General features: G+C 46.2%; 1 protein-coding gene across 1 annotated transcript; it reads left to right on the top strand.

Annotated features, from left to right (window-relative positions):
• Positions 1 to 1,157: 1,157 nt before the first annotated feature.
• LOC132588305 (RNA-binding protein 25-like) lies at positions 1,158 to 13,660 on the top strand (the record flags this gene model as incomplete). Its single annotated transcript, XM_060260668.1, has 3 exons — positions 1,158 to 1,264; positions 12,598 to 12,660; positions 13,613 to 13,660. Coding segments are annotated over 3 exons (218 nt in total), but the record flags the coding sequence as incomplete, so codon positions are not given.
• Positions 13,661 to 15,105: the final 1,445 nt, after the last annotated feature.

The raw sequence follows: 15,105 nt of genomic DNA, 5'->3' as shown, positions 1-15,105 counted from the left end.
AGGAAGGAAGGAAGGAAGGAAGGAAGAAGGAAAAAGAAAGAAGAAAGAAGAAAGAAGAAAGAAAGAAGAAAGAAAAAGAAAGAGAGGGAAACAAAGAGAGAAACTGAAACAAAGAGAAGAGAGGATGAGAAAGAGAGGAGGAGGAAAGAAGGATGATATGAGGAAGAACGGAGGAAGAAACGAGGAAGAAAGAAGAAGGAAGGAAGGAAGAAGGAAAAAGAAAGAAAGAAAGAAAGAAAGAAAGAAAGAAAGAAAGAAAGAAAGAAAGAAAGAAAGAAAGAAAGAAAGAAAGAAAGAAAGAAAGAGAGAAAGAGAGAGAGAGAGAGAGAGAGAGAGAGAGAGAGGAAGGGAGAGAGAGAAAGAGAAAAAAGAGAAAGGAAAAGAAAGTGAGAAAGAGACAAAGAAAGAGGAGGAAAAGAGATAGAAAGAGAGAAGGAAAAGAGAGAGAGAGGAAGAAAAGAGAGAGAGAGGAGGAAAAGAGAAAAAGAAAGAACAAGAGAAAGAGGAAGAGAGAGAAAAAGAAAGAACAAGAGTGAAAAAGACGGAAAGAGAGAAAAAGAGGGAGAGAGAAAAAGAGGCAGACACAGACAGAGACACAGACAGACAGAAAGAGAAAGGGTTTCATCTATTCCAACGATGGCCAAACTTGCTTAACATAAGAGCCACACAGAAAATACATCAGATGTTTGAGAACTGCAAGACATGAATGTCAGGAGTTTGGAAGAAGGGAAGGGAAGAAAGAGAGAAAGAAAGAGAAAGAGAGAAAGCAAGAAAGAGAAAAAGAGAGAGAAACAGAAAGGAAACCTTAGGCTTCCCTTTTCAGGGGCTGAGAATCCTGGGGTGCTGGGGTGCTGAGCAGTTGGTCTTACTGAAGGGCAACTTCCCTATGAGCAGCTACCCAAACGCTGGCATTGAGAGGAACTGAAGTGAGCACCTACCTGTTCCTGCATCCTCTCTCGGTCCCTGCTTGGAAGGCAGCTTGAAATCGCTCTACCAAAAGTTAAATATGGAGCCCAAAGATGGAGCCACAACCCATTAACTCATCATTTGAATTATTGGCAGACCCCCCCCCACCCCTCATCCCACCCCCAAACCAAAACTGAATGCGGATTTCAAAATTTACCAAACAAATCAAGATTTCCCCCATCAACATGTAGGTAATGAAAAGGGCTTGGTTGCAGCCCCCAGTGAAACCGACAGCGCCCCCTTGTGGTGCACCCTGGGTAACACCAAAGAGCTAGAGCAACCAACCGTCCATCTCAAGGTAACTCTAAATGTGTCTTCTTTGTCCACTACTCAGTGTCAGAGAAAGATGTGGATCTGTCCACTGATGTAGCTAGGTGTGGCACACTGCTTATGTTTTGGGGAACTAGTTTGTGGCAGGGCAGGTGAGTTGGCATATGGGTGTGCGGCTAGCTGTTGCCAACAAACCAGGCCTGGAGTCATGGAAGTTTGCTGCTTAGCAGGCCTGTTGTGTGGCATCTGAGCTTCCATGTAGTCTCTTATCTGGGGCAGGGTAAGAGTATCAAATGTGGAGATTCTCAGTTGTGAAGTTGGGTGTAGCTGCTGTGTGTGACAAAGTGGCACTACCTGTGGACCCCTGGGTCCCAGTCTCCTGGGGACTTGTGGGTTCCATGGGGGAAAGAGTCCCCTAAAGCATCCTTCCAGTTTTGGGGGCTCTCCCTCAAACCCTGCGCTCCCAAGAGCCACTTTTCCCACAGCCATTTCAGTGGGGAAAGAGGCTAGTTGATTTTCTCCCACCATTAGGAGCAATGGACCTTTTGGGGTTCCCAGAGACTGGGACTCCCTGGTCTAATCTTTTTGGCCTTGGAGGTTCCTTGGGGGAGAGTCCCCTGCAGCTTCCCTGCAAATTTGGGGTGGCTTTCCTTATACCCTATGTTGCCATTGAGTTCAATGGTCCATAGGGCATGATGAGGCTGTATATTCGGGAACAGCCAGATATCTCCTGTATAATTGGCTGTTCCCAATTACCACTATTTAAAAATATTCGGTATGCTGAATTTTTTAGCCATGAATATTTCAGAATCCGGATAATACTTTTTTTGGGGGGGGGGCACATCCCTAACAAGTATATGGGAAAAGAGATATGTTTGGCTAAATCTCCCTGGTATAGCAGGAATTCTTTAACTCAGGTCTCAACCCAGATGTAGACCCAGTCTTCTTACGAGAAAGTTCAACTGGTGGAGAACATAGCATGCACCTCCCATTAGGAATTGAGAACCCCAGATGGAGATTCAACAGGACACAGTTTTATAGATTCAGACAACAACTTCTACCATTACAATGTCATTACATCGTACCCTGGGAGGGGATATGGATGTACAATACCCCCTCCACTAGAGGGCTGCCACTTAGATTTGAATCCTACCAGACAGTCTTTAGAAATCAAAGCACATATATAGGAGTTGGACAATCAGGTGGCCTTATTTGCTGACCCTCTACAAGTGGAAAAATTAGGAAAAAGAAAAGACACTTCGATAAAAATTGCTAGAAACAATTAAGCAAAGGTAGACACCTTAGCTCATAGAATGTACAAATTGAGATAAAGTATGGCAAGTGTTGACCTAATCGGCCAAACGTCAGTCTCCAGTCTTCAACAGGACCTACTCCAAACCTCATCGGCTGCATCTGAGGGTGAAGAGGGGGCTTACCATCTCCAGTCCCCAGAGATGTCGCTTCTTGCGTCTCCCAGGTCAGTTCCACTTCTGGACCCCCTTTCTCCAGAATGTCTTCCGCAGATGAAACAAAAGTTAGGACCTGAACCTAGGAAAATACCACCTGACTTGGAGAAAAAAAACAACAGCAACAGAAACAGCAAGTTCAACAACTGGGAGTGAATGGCAACCCTTCTAGATTAAGGTTTTTCATTTTCCTCCTCTAAGGACATGTCCGCTATTTGGAAAGCTATACCTCTGGAAGTGGCTCATAGTGGCCCAGTCACCCTTCACAGGTTCACCCATACTCTGTCTACTCAGAAAACTCCCAGAGGTTCACAGGAAGGTCAAGAGGTGAAACCAAATCTTGCTTTCTTGTGGAGGCCTAGATTTGCTGCTGCCATGAAACTGTTCCCACCTGGACCTCATGAAATTCTGGGGTTCTCTACTGGATCACATAATTGTGCCAAAGATCCCTACTATTGCTTTAAACAAACTAAGGAAGGACTCCATGTTAGTGATGCTGAACAAATCAAAAATCCTGTTAATGAATTTTCTGACAGATTGTGAGGAACGTACATCCCAATTCATTGACAAAGTAATCTATGCCCAGTTCCCATCCCTCCATATAGTGAAGCAGATTATCATATGTAGGAAAGGCCATCAGAGACCTAACCCCCTTGGCTGTCAGAATGTGGGTGCATAACATTCTTAAGAGACATTTTATTGGACCACGAGGGGAAGGCAGCCACCCACAGGAGTGGAGTATGGGATAGACTGGGAGATGACGACTCAGATCTGACAGCTGAGGCCTGGGCTGAATGGTGCCAACAGGCTATCCATGCAATTAAAATATGCATCCAGTGGTTTAAATCAGAGATGAAATCCCAGACTACAAAGGTGTGAGCGCCTGCTGTATTTCCTTTGACCGATGGAAACTGTTGCCTGGCAACTGTTCCTGGACCTTCAACTTTGATGGCCCATAATTCTAGTCAAACTAAGGATTCTGCATCAGAACAAGGTGGGCGGAAGGGACAGAAGGGTAGGGAGAGGAAGGGTGTCCCTGACACAGACACTCCAAGTGTAGACCCAACTTTTCTTCTGGGCACTTCTACATCAAGCTCTATACCTAGTTCTAAGGTGATACCTTTTGTACCCAAACACTTTCCTGGTTCTATATTGACCACAACCACCTAATTGCAGCCTACCTTACCACGGCCTACATCCTACTCCCAGGTCTTGCAAGGTCCAGTGAGAGGGTCAGATGGCCAAGGGGGGCAACAGAACATGCAACCTATCAGAGAGCTACCTTGCAGGGATTTCGGTTAGGATAGGGTACGTAAAGAAGATGAGAAACTTTTGAAGTACTATCTGATAATATAGGAGACTCCGATTATTATGACCCATGCCAACAATTTGTTGTCCGTTTCTGATCTAAGGACTTGGACGCAGTGAACTCGTTGCCCTTTTTGGGCAAAATCATTGAGAGGGCTGTGGCGTTGCAGTTACAGGGCTTCTTTGATGACGCTTCCACCTTAGATCCATACCAGTCCGGCTTCTGCCTGGGCCATGGGACGGAAAACAGTGTTGGTCGCCCTCATGGATGACCTCCGGCGACATCTGGATCGAGGCGGCTCGGCAGTACTGCTGTTGTTAGACCTATCGGCTGCGTTCGATATGGTCGATCATCGGCTGCTGACCCGCCGCCTCGCCGACGCAAGAATTCGGGAGCTAGCCTTACAGTGGCTTTCCTCCTTCCTTGAGGGTCGGGGGACAAAGGGTGGTGATTGGAGGACAGCTGCAGAGAGCCGGTTTGGTGTAGTGGTTAAGTGTGAGGACTCTTATCTGGGAGAACCGGGTTTGATTCCCCACACCCTCCACTTGCACTGCTGGCATGGCCTTGGGTCAGCCATAGCTCTGGCAGAGGTTGTCCTTGAAAGGGCAGCTGCTGTGAGAGCCCTCTCCAGCCCCACCCACCTCACAGGGTGTCTGTTGTGGGGGAGGAAGGTAAAGGGAGATTGTGAGCCGCTCTGAGACTCTTCGGAGTGGAGGGCGGATATAAATCCAATATCATCTTCATCTTCTTCTTCTTCTGTCCCAGAGGCGCTTACTTAATTGTGGGGTGCCTCAGGGGGTAGTTCTCTCTCCGATGTTGTTTAACATCTTCATGCGCCCCCTTGCCCCAGATTGCCCGAAGGTATGGACTGGGTTGTACGCTGATGACACCCAGCTCTATCTATTTGATGGGCGGCGCCGACTGGCGACGTCTCTGTAAATCTGGACCGGGCGCTGCAAGCCATGGCAGGGTGGATCAAGTCGAGTGGGCTGAAGCTGAATCCAACGAAGACAGAGGTCCTTTGCGTGGGTCGCGGCGGGCTAGGAGAGATCTCCCTACCAGCCTTTGATGGTGCGTTGCTGATACCAGTGCGCTGGGTCAGGAGCTTGGGAGTGCTACTGGAGCCTTCCTTGACAATGGAGGCACAGATAGCTGCCACTGCTAAAGCCGCCTTTTTCCATCTTAGGAGGGCGAAGCAGCTGGCCCCTTTCCTGGAACACAGTGACCTGGCAACAGTGATTCATGCAACGGTCACCTCGAGGTTGGACTACTGTAATGCCCTCTACATGGGGCTGCCCTGTACCGAACTCAGAAACTGCAGCTAGTGCAGAATGCGGCAGCCAGGGTGTTAGTGGGACTACCACGGTGGGAACACATGCAGCCTAGGTTGCGGGAGCTGCACTGGCTGCCAATTGTGTTCCGAGTTCATTACAAGGTGCTGGTTATTACCTTTAAAGCCCTATATGGCCGAGGACCTGCCTACTTTAGGGACCGCCTCTCTCCATATATCCCCCAGAGAGCACTGAGGTCTAGCTCCCAAAATCTTCTAAAAATCCCTGGACCAAGGGAGGCCAAATTGAAAACAACGCGGGAGCAGGCTTTCTCAATAATGGCTCCCCATTGGTGGAATCAACTACCAGAGGAGGTGCGAGCCTTGCGGGACTATAATCAGTTCCGCAGGGCTTGTAAAACTGTCCTTTTTCAACTGGCCTATAAGATGGAATCCTGAAGTGGACACCTAGCCATCTTGGCATATACATATATATACTGCGTTGCATTTGTAGCACCTTCAATTTGTAGTGGTTTTAATTAATTTATCTTAAATGTATTTTAATTGTATTTTACTAATTGTATTTATTATAATCATGGTACACTCCATATCTTGTGAGCTGCCCTGAGCCTGCGTCGGTGGGGAGGGGCGGGATATAAAAGTTTATTATTATTATTATATGACAGAGACAATTCTCTTAGACATTTTCCACATCGCTACAGCTGACATTTTGCCTGTAATTGTGCCCCAAAACTTTGGGAAACCATCGTGTGTACGGCCTCAGAGAGGGCCTATCAACAGCTTTGGAGCAGGGTATGGGAGTCCCTCGGGCTGAATCCAAATCTGTGGGTGGGCTATGACATTATTCCTCTTTTCAGAGGTGAATGGAGAGTGGCTACCCTCTCCTTTTGCACAACAAACATTCCTGAAGCAGATGCCAAGGAATGTTGCAGCAGCACTGTAAAATGTTGATGCCATCCTGGAAACATCTGACTATAGGGGGAGTATGGGATGGAGAATATAAGCAGTGGTGGCACTCCACAGGGCTAAAAGAAATTACATAAAGCATTTCTCATAATATTTGCTCCTTGGGAGCGACCACGGCATCAGACAGTATGGTGGACAACCTGCTGCATGTTTCCAATACAGTGATGGCAATCATTTTCAACAAAACTATCTCACTCCTTTCTGTGCAGCTTGTGGGAAAAGAGGACACACCTCTGATAAATGTAAAGTGGGCATCATATGTCATCTTTGTGACATGGAAAGCCACACGTATCTTCTTTGACCTCATGCTTATTACAACCAAACTTACCCTAGAGCCTATGAGAAATTTAAAGCATCACACCCACACCTATTTGACACCAACACCACTCCACCAGAACAATCTGCTCCACACAGCCCTGCGACAGCAAGATGGATGGGACATGAGTAATGCTACCAAGGAGGACAGCAGGTAGGGTCTTTTAAATGAAAGGTGCCTCAAGAGTGATCAAAGAAGCTCTTTCTTGCCCCTCAGACATCAGAGTGAGCAACTGGTTCAACCTACTAGACACCAGACAAGGAAAGGGCCCTATTTGGGTGCTCCTATCATTGGACCCCCTGGTCCAGTCATTTGGAGACCTGGAGGTTCTGTGGGGGGAGAGGCTCCTGCAGCAGCCTGAGAATTTTGGAGTCTCTAACCCAACCACCTGCCCCCCCCCAGCTGCACTTCATTATTTCCTATTTTGCCATTGACTTCAGTGGTCCATAGGGTATAATGGAGGGATAGGGGCAACCTCTTTGGATGCCCCTAGAATTCGACCCTTTGGTCCAATCTTTTTAAAACCTGGGGAACCATGGCCAATGGCTGGGGCTGATGGGAGTTGTAGGCAAAAAACATCTGGAGAGCTACTGCTGGCCACCCCTGTTGTAGTGTAAGCATGTAGTTCAATAGTGTTTGTTATTTTCACCTCCCAATACCCTTTCCCTGTAGTAACAAATATGTTTTTGCTTTTTCGTATTATAATAATAATAATAATAATAATAATAATAATAATAATAATAAATTTTATTTCTACCCCGCCCTCCCCGCAAAGCGGCTCAGGGCGGCTAACAGTAAATAATATATTAACATAAATAGTAAAAACATTAGATTAACAATTAAAATTACACATAAAAACCCGTTAATTCAATTAAAATACTTAATTTACATTACATTATATATATATCTGGCAGTAATAGCTGTTCTGGCGCTGATTCTGCCAATTTAAATGGTGTTAAAGATGGCGGTTCTTCGTTCATTGCAACTCAGCAGTCCGTATCATTATAGGCGCGTCTAAAAAGGGCAGTCTTGCAGGCCCTGCGGAACTGGTCGAGGTTCCGCAGGGCCCGCACCTCCTCCGGAGCTGATTCCACAGTGCAGGTGCCGCAACTGAAAAGGCTCGCACCCTGGTGCTTTGGAGCCTGGCCTCTCTCGGCCCAGGGATGGTCATTTTGTTTTTACTTGCTGACCTCAGTGCCCTCTGGGGGTTCATACGGGGAGAGACGGTCCCTTAGGTAGGCAGGTCCTCGGCCATATAGGGCTTTAAAGGTAATAACCAACACTTTGTACTGGACTCGGTAGATAACTGGCAGCCAGTGCAGTCCGCGCAGCCCCGGCTGTATGTGCTCCCATTTCGGGAGCCCCAGTAACAGCCTGGCCGCCGCATTCTGCACTAGCTGCAGCTTCCGAGTCCGGCACAGAGGTAGCCCCAAGTAGAGGGCATTACAGTAGTCCAATCTTGAGGTGACCGTTGCATGGATCACTGTTGCGAGGTCGCGGCGTTCCAGGAAGGGGGCCAACTGCCTTGCCCGCTTCAGATGAAAGAATGCTGACTTGGCAGTGGCTGCTATCTGGGCCTCCATTGATAATGAAGGCTCCAGTAAAACACCCAAACTCTTTACCTGGCGCACTGGTTCCAATGGTGCGCCGTCGAAGGTTGGGAGATGCCTCTCAATGCTTATTTGATCCAGTGATCCATCGCACTGTTTGAGATAAAGAAACAGAATTTCAAGCAGAATTTCCTAACACTTGTTACATGTGAATATGACATATTTTAATCCTAAAATAGCAATATAAAAATAACAAAATGGTCACTTTTTGTTGCATGTGAATATAACTTATTTTAATACTAAAACAACAACAAAATATTATTAATGGTTATCCACAATTATAAACATTTATGGTGCTTTACATATTTTTCCATGTGGGCTTGTTTCCATGGGGGCTTCATTCCAGTTACCATATGTGTGGGAGTGTGTATATATGTATGTTTACATACACACAGGGCTTTTTTTTAAAGCAGGAACACACAGGAACACAGTTCCGGCTGATTGGTGTCAGAGGGTGTGGCCTAATATGCAAATAAGCTCCTGCTGGGCTTTTTCTACAAAACAGCCCTTTGCAAAACAATGGTGACATCAGGGGTGTGGTCTAACATGCAAATGAGTTCCTGCTGGGCTTTTTCTACAATAAAAGCCGTGTGTGTGTGTGTGTGTGTGTGTGTGTGTGTGTGTGTGTGTGTGTGTGAGAGAGAAACAGCTGAGCATTGTGAGCTTTTACGCATAAGTTGCTTATGAGCTGGTCAGCCAATAGAGAAAATAAAGGCTTTGGTCTGGAGTTGGGTTGCCAGTCCTCAGGTTTGGATCCCCCAGTTTGGAGGCCCTCTATCTGCTTCAGGTGGGGAGAGAAGGGGAATGTCTGCTGGGCACTCCATTATTCTCTGTGGAAACTGATTCCCATAGGGTATAATGGGGAATTGACTGCAGATATCTTGGGCTCTGGGGGGGAGCTGTTTTTGAGATAGGGGCACCAAATCTGAATAGCATCCAGTACCTCTCCCCAAAATACTCTAAATTTCTAAAAGATTGGACCAGGGGTCCAATTCTATGAGCCCTAAAAGGAGGTGTCCCTAGCCTTCATTATTTCCAATGGAGGGAAGACATTTAAAAGGTGTGTGATCACTTTAAATGCGATGGCCAGAACTCCCTGTGGAGTTCAATTCTGCTTGTTGCAACCTTATTCCTTGCTCCTCCCCAATGTATCCTAGCTGTACCCCCAAAGTACCCAGATATTTCTTGAATTGGACTTAGCAACCCTCTCTGTAGCTCCTGTGTGATTGAGCAAGGCTGGCAAAGCAAGAAGGAATTCCGCAAGAGAGGGAGAAGGAAACACACAACAGGGAGTTGCTCACAGGCCTGAGAGGAGCCCTCTGGGGGCCTGATTCAGGTCACAGGCCACACATTTGACCACCCTGTAAATGTGCCCAGGAGACCCTCTAGCCAGCTCCAGTTTCCTGTGAGGAGCCCAGTCCAGGAACTTACTACCAGGACACTTTTAAGCTGATATCAAGGGGGGAAGCAAAGCTCTTCCACCTTACCCCCAGGTTGCTGCCACCAGACTCGTATTTTAGCAGGGCCCAATCCCCCGTTTCCCCTGAAGGATCAATATCCAGATAACCAAAGAGATGCTTATGGCCTTCACACCTTCTTCTGAGTAGGGCCAAAAAGCACTGGTCCTTTGCAAGCCACTGACACCAAACAAAAGGTTAAACAACAATGTATTCTGACAGGACAGGTTCTCTCCCAACACTATGTAATAAAATAACAGAAAACTTTAAAAACCGTCTACTTACCTTGACCCTCAGGCCAATTGCAGAGAGCTAAAAGGTCCAGAGTTCCACAGGCGCTCCCTTCTGGGACGGTCCCGGCCAAACCCACCAGGCTTCTAAGAAGACTCTTACTGACCCCTCTGGCCACCACAGCTCCTGGCCTCAGCAAGCAGCCAGAAGACTGCGACTAGGAGGAGAAACCTCCTCTTTTACTAGCCCACCAGCCTCTAAGTGGCAATCAGGGCCTGATGCCTTGCAGCTGGGGGGCTCCACCCTGGGGGCTTGCAACAGAAGGTGAAAGATCTGCAGAACTTAGTCACGGAAACCTTCACCCTGGCACAACACCCTCCCCTTAAATGGAAACTGAGGGGTGCTAATCCCAAATTCCATTACTTAGCTCAAAAGGGATAATGCCCTCCAACACCACCCACATGTGTACCTTTAATAATGTTAAAAGACATACATAACAAGACCATTTAAAATGAACTTTAACAAAGTACATTTAGGAGCAGCAAAGCATTCTATAATTTTAATACTCCCAGTTACTCATCTGATGGTAAACCCTGGATAAAGGCATCAGCAGTAAACATTTCCCTTTCCAGACAAATGGGTCACAGGAAACAGATAATCTTGCAAGGCAAGACTCCTTGGAGCCCCATTCCAGAGCCTCTCCCCACTACCTCAGCACTGCCCCTTCCACCTCCCCTGGCTACTCCTACTGGCCAGAGAGCCAAAGTGGGGAGGCCTCCCTCAGCGAATGAAATCAGGAGGACAATTTCCACCCTCATGTGAAATCACGGAACAGAAAGACTGGCTGGACTGCTTACAAAACTGAAGGACTCTCTGGAAAGCTTTAGCAACCTCCCGGATGCCACCATTCCACTCGCAACTACTGACCAAAATCACAGTAGCTCTCTGTGCACAGTTTCTGATTTTTGTGGCATTAAGGGTGTTTTTGGTTTGACTGGGGATAGTAAATAGACTGCCCCACTAATAAGAGAGAGAGAGTAAAATAGAGAGAGCAAGAGAGGGAAAGAAGGAAAGAAAGAAACAAAGAAAAAGAGAGAGAGAAATAAAGAAAAGACAAGGGTTTTGTCTATTCCAGCGATGCCCAAAGTTGCTTAACATAAGAGTCACACAGAACAAAACATGAGATTTTTAAGAGTTGCAAGACATGAATGTCAGAAGTTTGGGGGAAGGGAAGGGAGAAAAAAAAGAGAGAGAGAGAAACAGAAACATGGGATGGAGAAAGTAGAGAAAGAAATGTTGGAGACCCACAAGACATGTATGTCAGAAGTTTGGGGAAAGAAGGGGAAGGAAGGAAAAAAAGTGTTTTATCTATTCCAGGGATGCCCCAAACTTGCTTAACGTAAGAGCCACACAGAACAAATATCAGATGTTTGAGACCTGCAAGACATGAATGTCAGAAGTTTGGGGAAAGGGAAAAGAAGGGAAGGGAGAAAGAAAGAGAGAGAGAGAGAAGGAAAAAATAAAGAAAGAGCGAGGAGCGCGACAGACAGAAAGAAAGAGTTTTGTCTATTCGAGGGATGCCCAAACTTGCTTAACATAACAGCCCACACAGAACAAACATCAGATGTTTGAGATCCACAAGACATGAATGTCAGAAGTTTGGGGAAAGGGAAGGGAGAGAGAAAGAGAGAGAGAGGAAAGGGAAAAGAAGGAAACAAACAAGGAAAGAGAAAAAGAGAGAAAGGAAAAAAGGAAAGGAAAGAAAAGGTTTCAAGTATTTCAGGAATGGGATGGAGAAAATAGACAAAGAGATGTTGGAGACCCGCAAGACATGAATGTCAGAAGTTTGGGGAAAGAGAAGGAAAGGGAGAAAGGAAGACAGAGAGAGAGAGAAAGAGAGAGAGCGCAAGCGAGCGAGCGCAAGCGCAAGCGAGCGAGCGCGAGCGCAAGAGAGCGAGCGCAAGAGAGCGAGCGTTTTATTTATTCCAGGGATTCCCAAAATTGCTTAACATAACAGCCACACAGAACAAACTTCAGATGTTTGAGACCCACAAGACATGAATGTCAGAAGTTTGGGGGCAAAGAAAGAAAGAAAGAAAGAAAGAAAAGAAAGAAAGAAAGAAAGAAAGAAAGAAAGAAAGAAAGAAAGAAGAAAGAAGAAGAAAGAAGAAAGAAAGAAAGAAAGAAAAGAAAGAAAGAAAGAAAAGAAAGAAAAGAAAGAAAGAAAGAAAGAAAGAAAGAAAGAAAGAAGAGAAAGAAAGAGAGAAAGAAAGAGAGAGAAGAGAGAGAAAGAGAAGAAAGAGAGAAAGAAAGAAGAGAAAGAAAGAGAGTCTGAGAAAGAAAGAGAGAAAGAAAAGAGAGAAAGAAAGAGAGAAAGAAAGAAAGAAAGAAAGAAAGAAAGAAAGAAAGAAAGAAAGAAAGAAAGAGGGGAAGAAAGAGGGGAAGAGCGAGGGGAAGAGCGAGGGGAAGAGCGAGGGGAAGAGCGAGGGAAGAGCGGGGGAAGGCAGAAGAGCGAGGGAAAGAGCGAGGGGAAGAGCGAGGGGAAGAGCGAGGGAAGAGCGAGGGGAAGAGCGAGGGGAAGAGCGAGGGGAAGAGCGAGGGGAAGAGCGAGGGGAAGAGCGAGGGGAAAGAGCGAGGGGAAGAGCGAGGGGAAGAGCGAGGGGAAGAGCGAGGGGAAGAGCGAGGGGAAGAGCGAGGGGAAGAGCGAGGGGGAAGAGCGAGGGGAAAGAGCGAGGGGAAGAGCGAAAGAAAGAGAGAAAGAAAGAAAGAAAGAGAATGAGAAAAAGAGAGAGAAAGGGAGAAAGGGGAAAGAAGGAAAGAAACAAAGACAAGAAAAAGAGAGAAAGGAAAGAATGAAAGGAAAGAAAGGGTTTGAAGTATTCCAGGAATGGGATGGAGAAAGTAGACAAAGATGTTGGACATCCGCAAGACATGAATGTCAGAAGTTAGGGGAAAGGGAAGGAAAGGGAGAAAAGAAGAGAGACAGAAAGAAAAAGAAAGAGAAAGAGAGAGAAAAAAGAAAGGAAAGAAAGGGTTTTGTCTATTCCAGGGATGCCGAAACTTGCTTAACATAACAGCCACACAAACGAACATCAGATGTTTGAGATCCGCAAGACATGAATGTCAGAAGTTGGGGGAAAGGGAAGGAAAGGGTGTCTGACACTGGAAAGCTTTAATGTTATGATATAATGCTGTGTTCAAACTGCAATGAGTTGCTTGACTTAACTGACTCCATTTTCTGACATTTGCTACTAACCCCAAATAGAAACCTTGCATATCAAAGTAGAAGTGAAGCTGTTACTAACCCTACTGTGAATTCCTTTCCTTGGTACTAACAAAGGCAACAACCCTTTGAAGATAAAATGCCTCAGGGAAGCCAGCAGAGCTGTTCCTGTGAGAATGGGAACCACAACAAGATAAGGGAAAGCAAATGTGTGAAATGTATCACTGTAGTGTGGGAATGTAGATTTGTTTAGAAAACCTTTGATGTGCTCCTAGTTAAAACATCTATGCTCCTAAGAAAGAGTATCAGTTCCAATGTATCCATGCTCAGAAACCTTGGAACCATCAAATAAAGTCTTAACATTGTAACAAATGGAAGTCTGCCTAATTTGAAGTTCCACAAAGAGAGAGAGAGGAAAGAGAGAAAAAGAGAGAGATGGCCACACAGAACAAACATCAGATGTCTGAGAGCTGCAAGATATGAATGTCAGAAGTTCGGGGAAGGGAAAGGAAGGGAGAAAGGAAGAGAGAGAGAAAGAAAAAGAGAGAGAGAGAGAGAGAGAATTTCATCTATTCAGGGATGGCCAAACTTGGTTGAAGTCAACGGCAAACATAGGGTATATTGAAAGCCACCTGGATGGGAAGGGATTTGGGGGGAGTCCCCAAAACTGCAGCAGAGCTTTAGGGGCCTCTCCCCCAAGGAACCCCAAAGTCCCAAAATATTTGAAACGGGGTCCCATTCCAGGGGCACCCGAAAAGGGTGCCCCTGTCCCACCATTATACCCTATGGGCCATTGAAGTCAATGGCACAAGATTGGGCATAATGGGAGCTACCTGGAGAGGAGGGGGTTTGGGGTAGAGCCCTGAAATGGCAGGGCAGCTGCAGACGATTCTCTCCCAGGGCCCCAAAAGGCTGGACCTTACTGTGGGCACCCCAAAAGGCTTCACAAAGGCATATACATCCCCCACACAACCAGAAAAGCAGTAAAACACCACCAGCAGTTCAACAGGTCAGTAAGCCCCCACAGCCTGGCCAAGGGAAAACAGAGGAAGAAATCAGACCCCACACAACCAGGTCAACCAAAGCCTGGAAGAATTTTAACAGGCTACTCCAAAAAACACCAAAAATATTAACAGGCAATTCCAAAACATTTTTAAGATTCCCAGAAAAGATTATAAAAATAACAGATTAGATTAAACACTTTAAATCAGGTCATGCCAGAGCCACCCCCCCCCCCCAAAGCAACCCAGCCCCCAACAGAAAACCAACCACCCAAAGGAGGAGGGAAACTAAAGGTTTTCAGAAATTTAAAAACAACCTGCTTCTAATCTGAACAGAACCCGCCCCCATGAACACACAGAAAAGGAGTCATTTTACCAGATGAAGATCCTCCAGTCTAGCCAGAAACACCAGCAGCTAAAGCCAGCCACAGAGAGCAGAGCACAGCGAAGAGTACAGAAGTTCACTTACAGTCTCTCTATGGTAAGTTGACAACACAGCAGCAGCTTTCTTCCTGGAGCACACAATAGCCCTGAGCATTTGCAAAATGCATGGTTGTGATTGGATCACCTGCCTCCCCCTCTCCCCAGACAGAGGTGGGAAAATCTTTCTCAAGATTTGCAATCTGCAAAATACAATACTGTGATTGGATCAGGGGCCTCCTCCCCCCTCACCCTCACCCCAGCAAGAGGTGGGAAAAGCCAAGGGAACGCCAGAAAGGCAATCACAGACTGCCTTTTGCTTTGCCCCATTGCTTTCTATGGACAACAGGGCTTTACCGAAAAATTCCGAATACCACTGATATTATCCAGAATTCAACTATTCAGAATTCCAGAAATAGGCTCAGATGCTTATCTGGAATTCCCTCATTCCGAATTTTACCAAAAAGGCACATGCTAACATGCCCCATGGAAACTCGCTGGGTGAACTTGGGTCAGTCACACCAGCACTTAACTGCACATAACAGAAAAGCCAGACTTTGCTAAGATTATACATATAGA

This window comes from Heteronotia binoei, chromosome 20 (assembly GCF_032191835.1).
Source record: "Heteronotia binoei isolate CCM8104 ecotype False Entrance Well chromosome 20, APGP_CSIRO_Hbin_v1, whole genome shotgun sequence".
NCBI lineage: Eukaryota > Metazoa > Chordata > Lepidosauria > Squamata > Gekkonidae > Heteronotia > Heteronotia binoei.
This window is presented reverse-complemented; position numbering and strand designations above follow the sequence as displayed.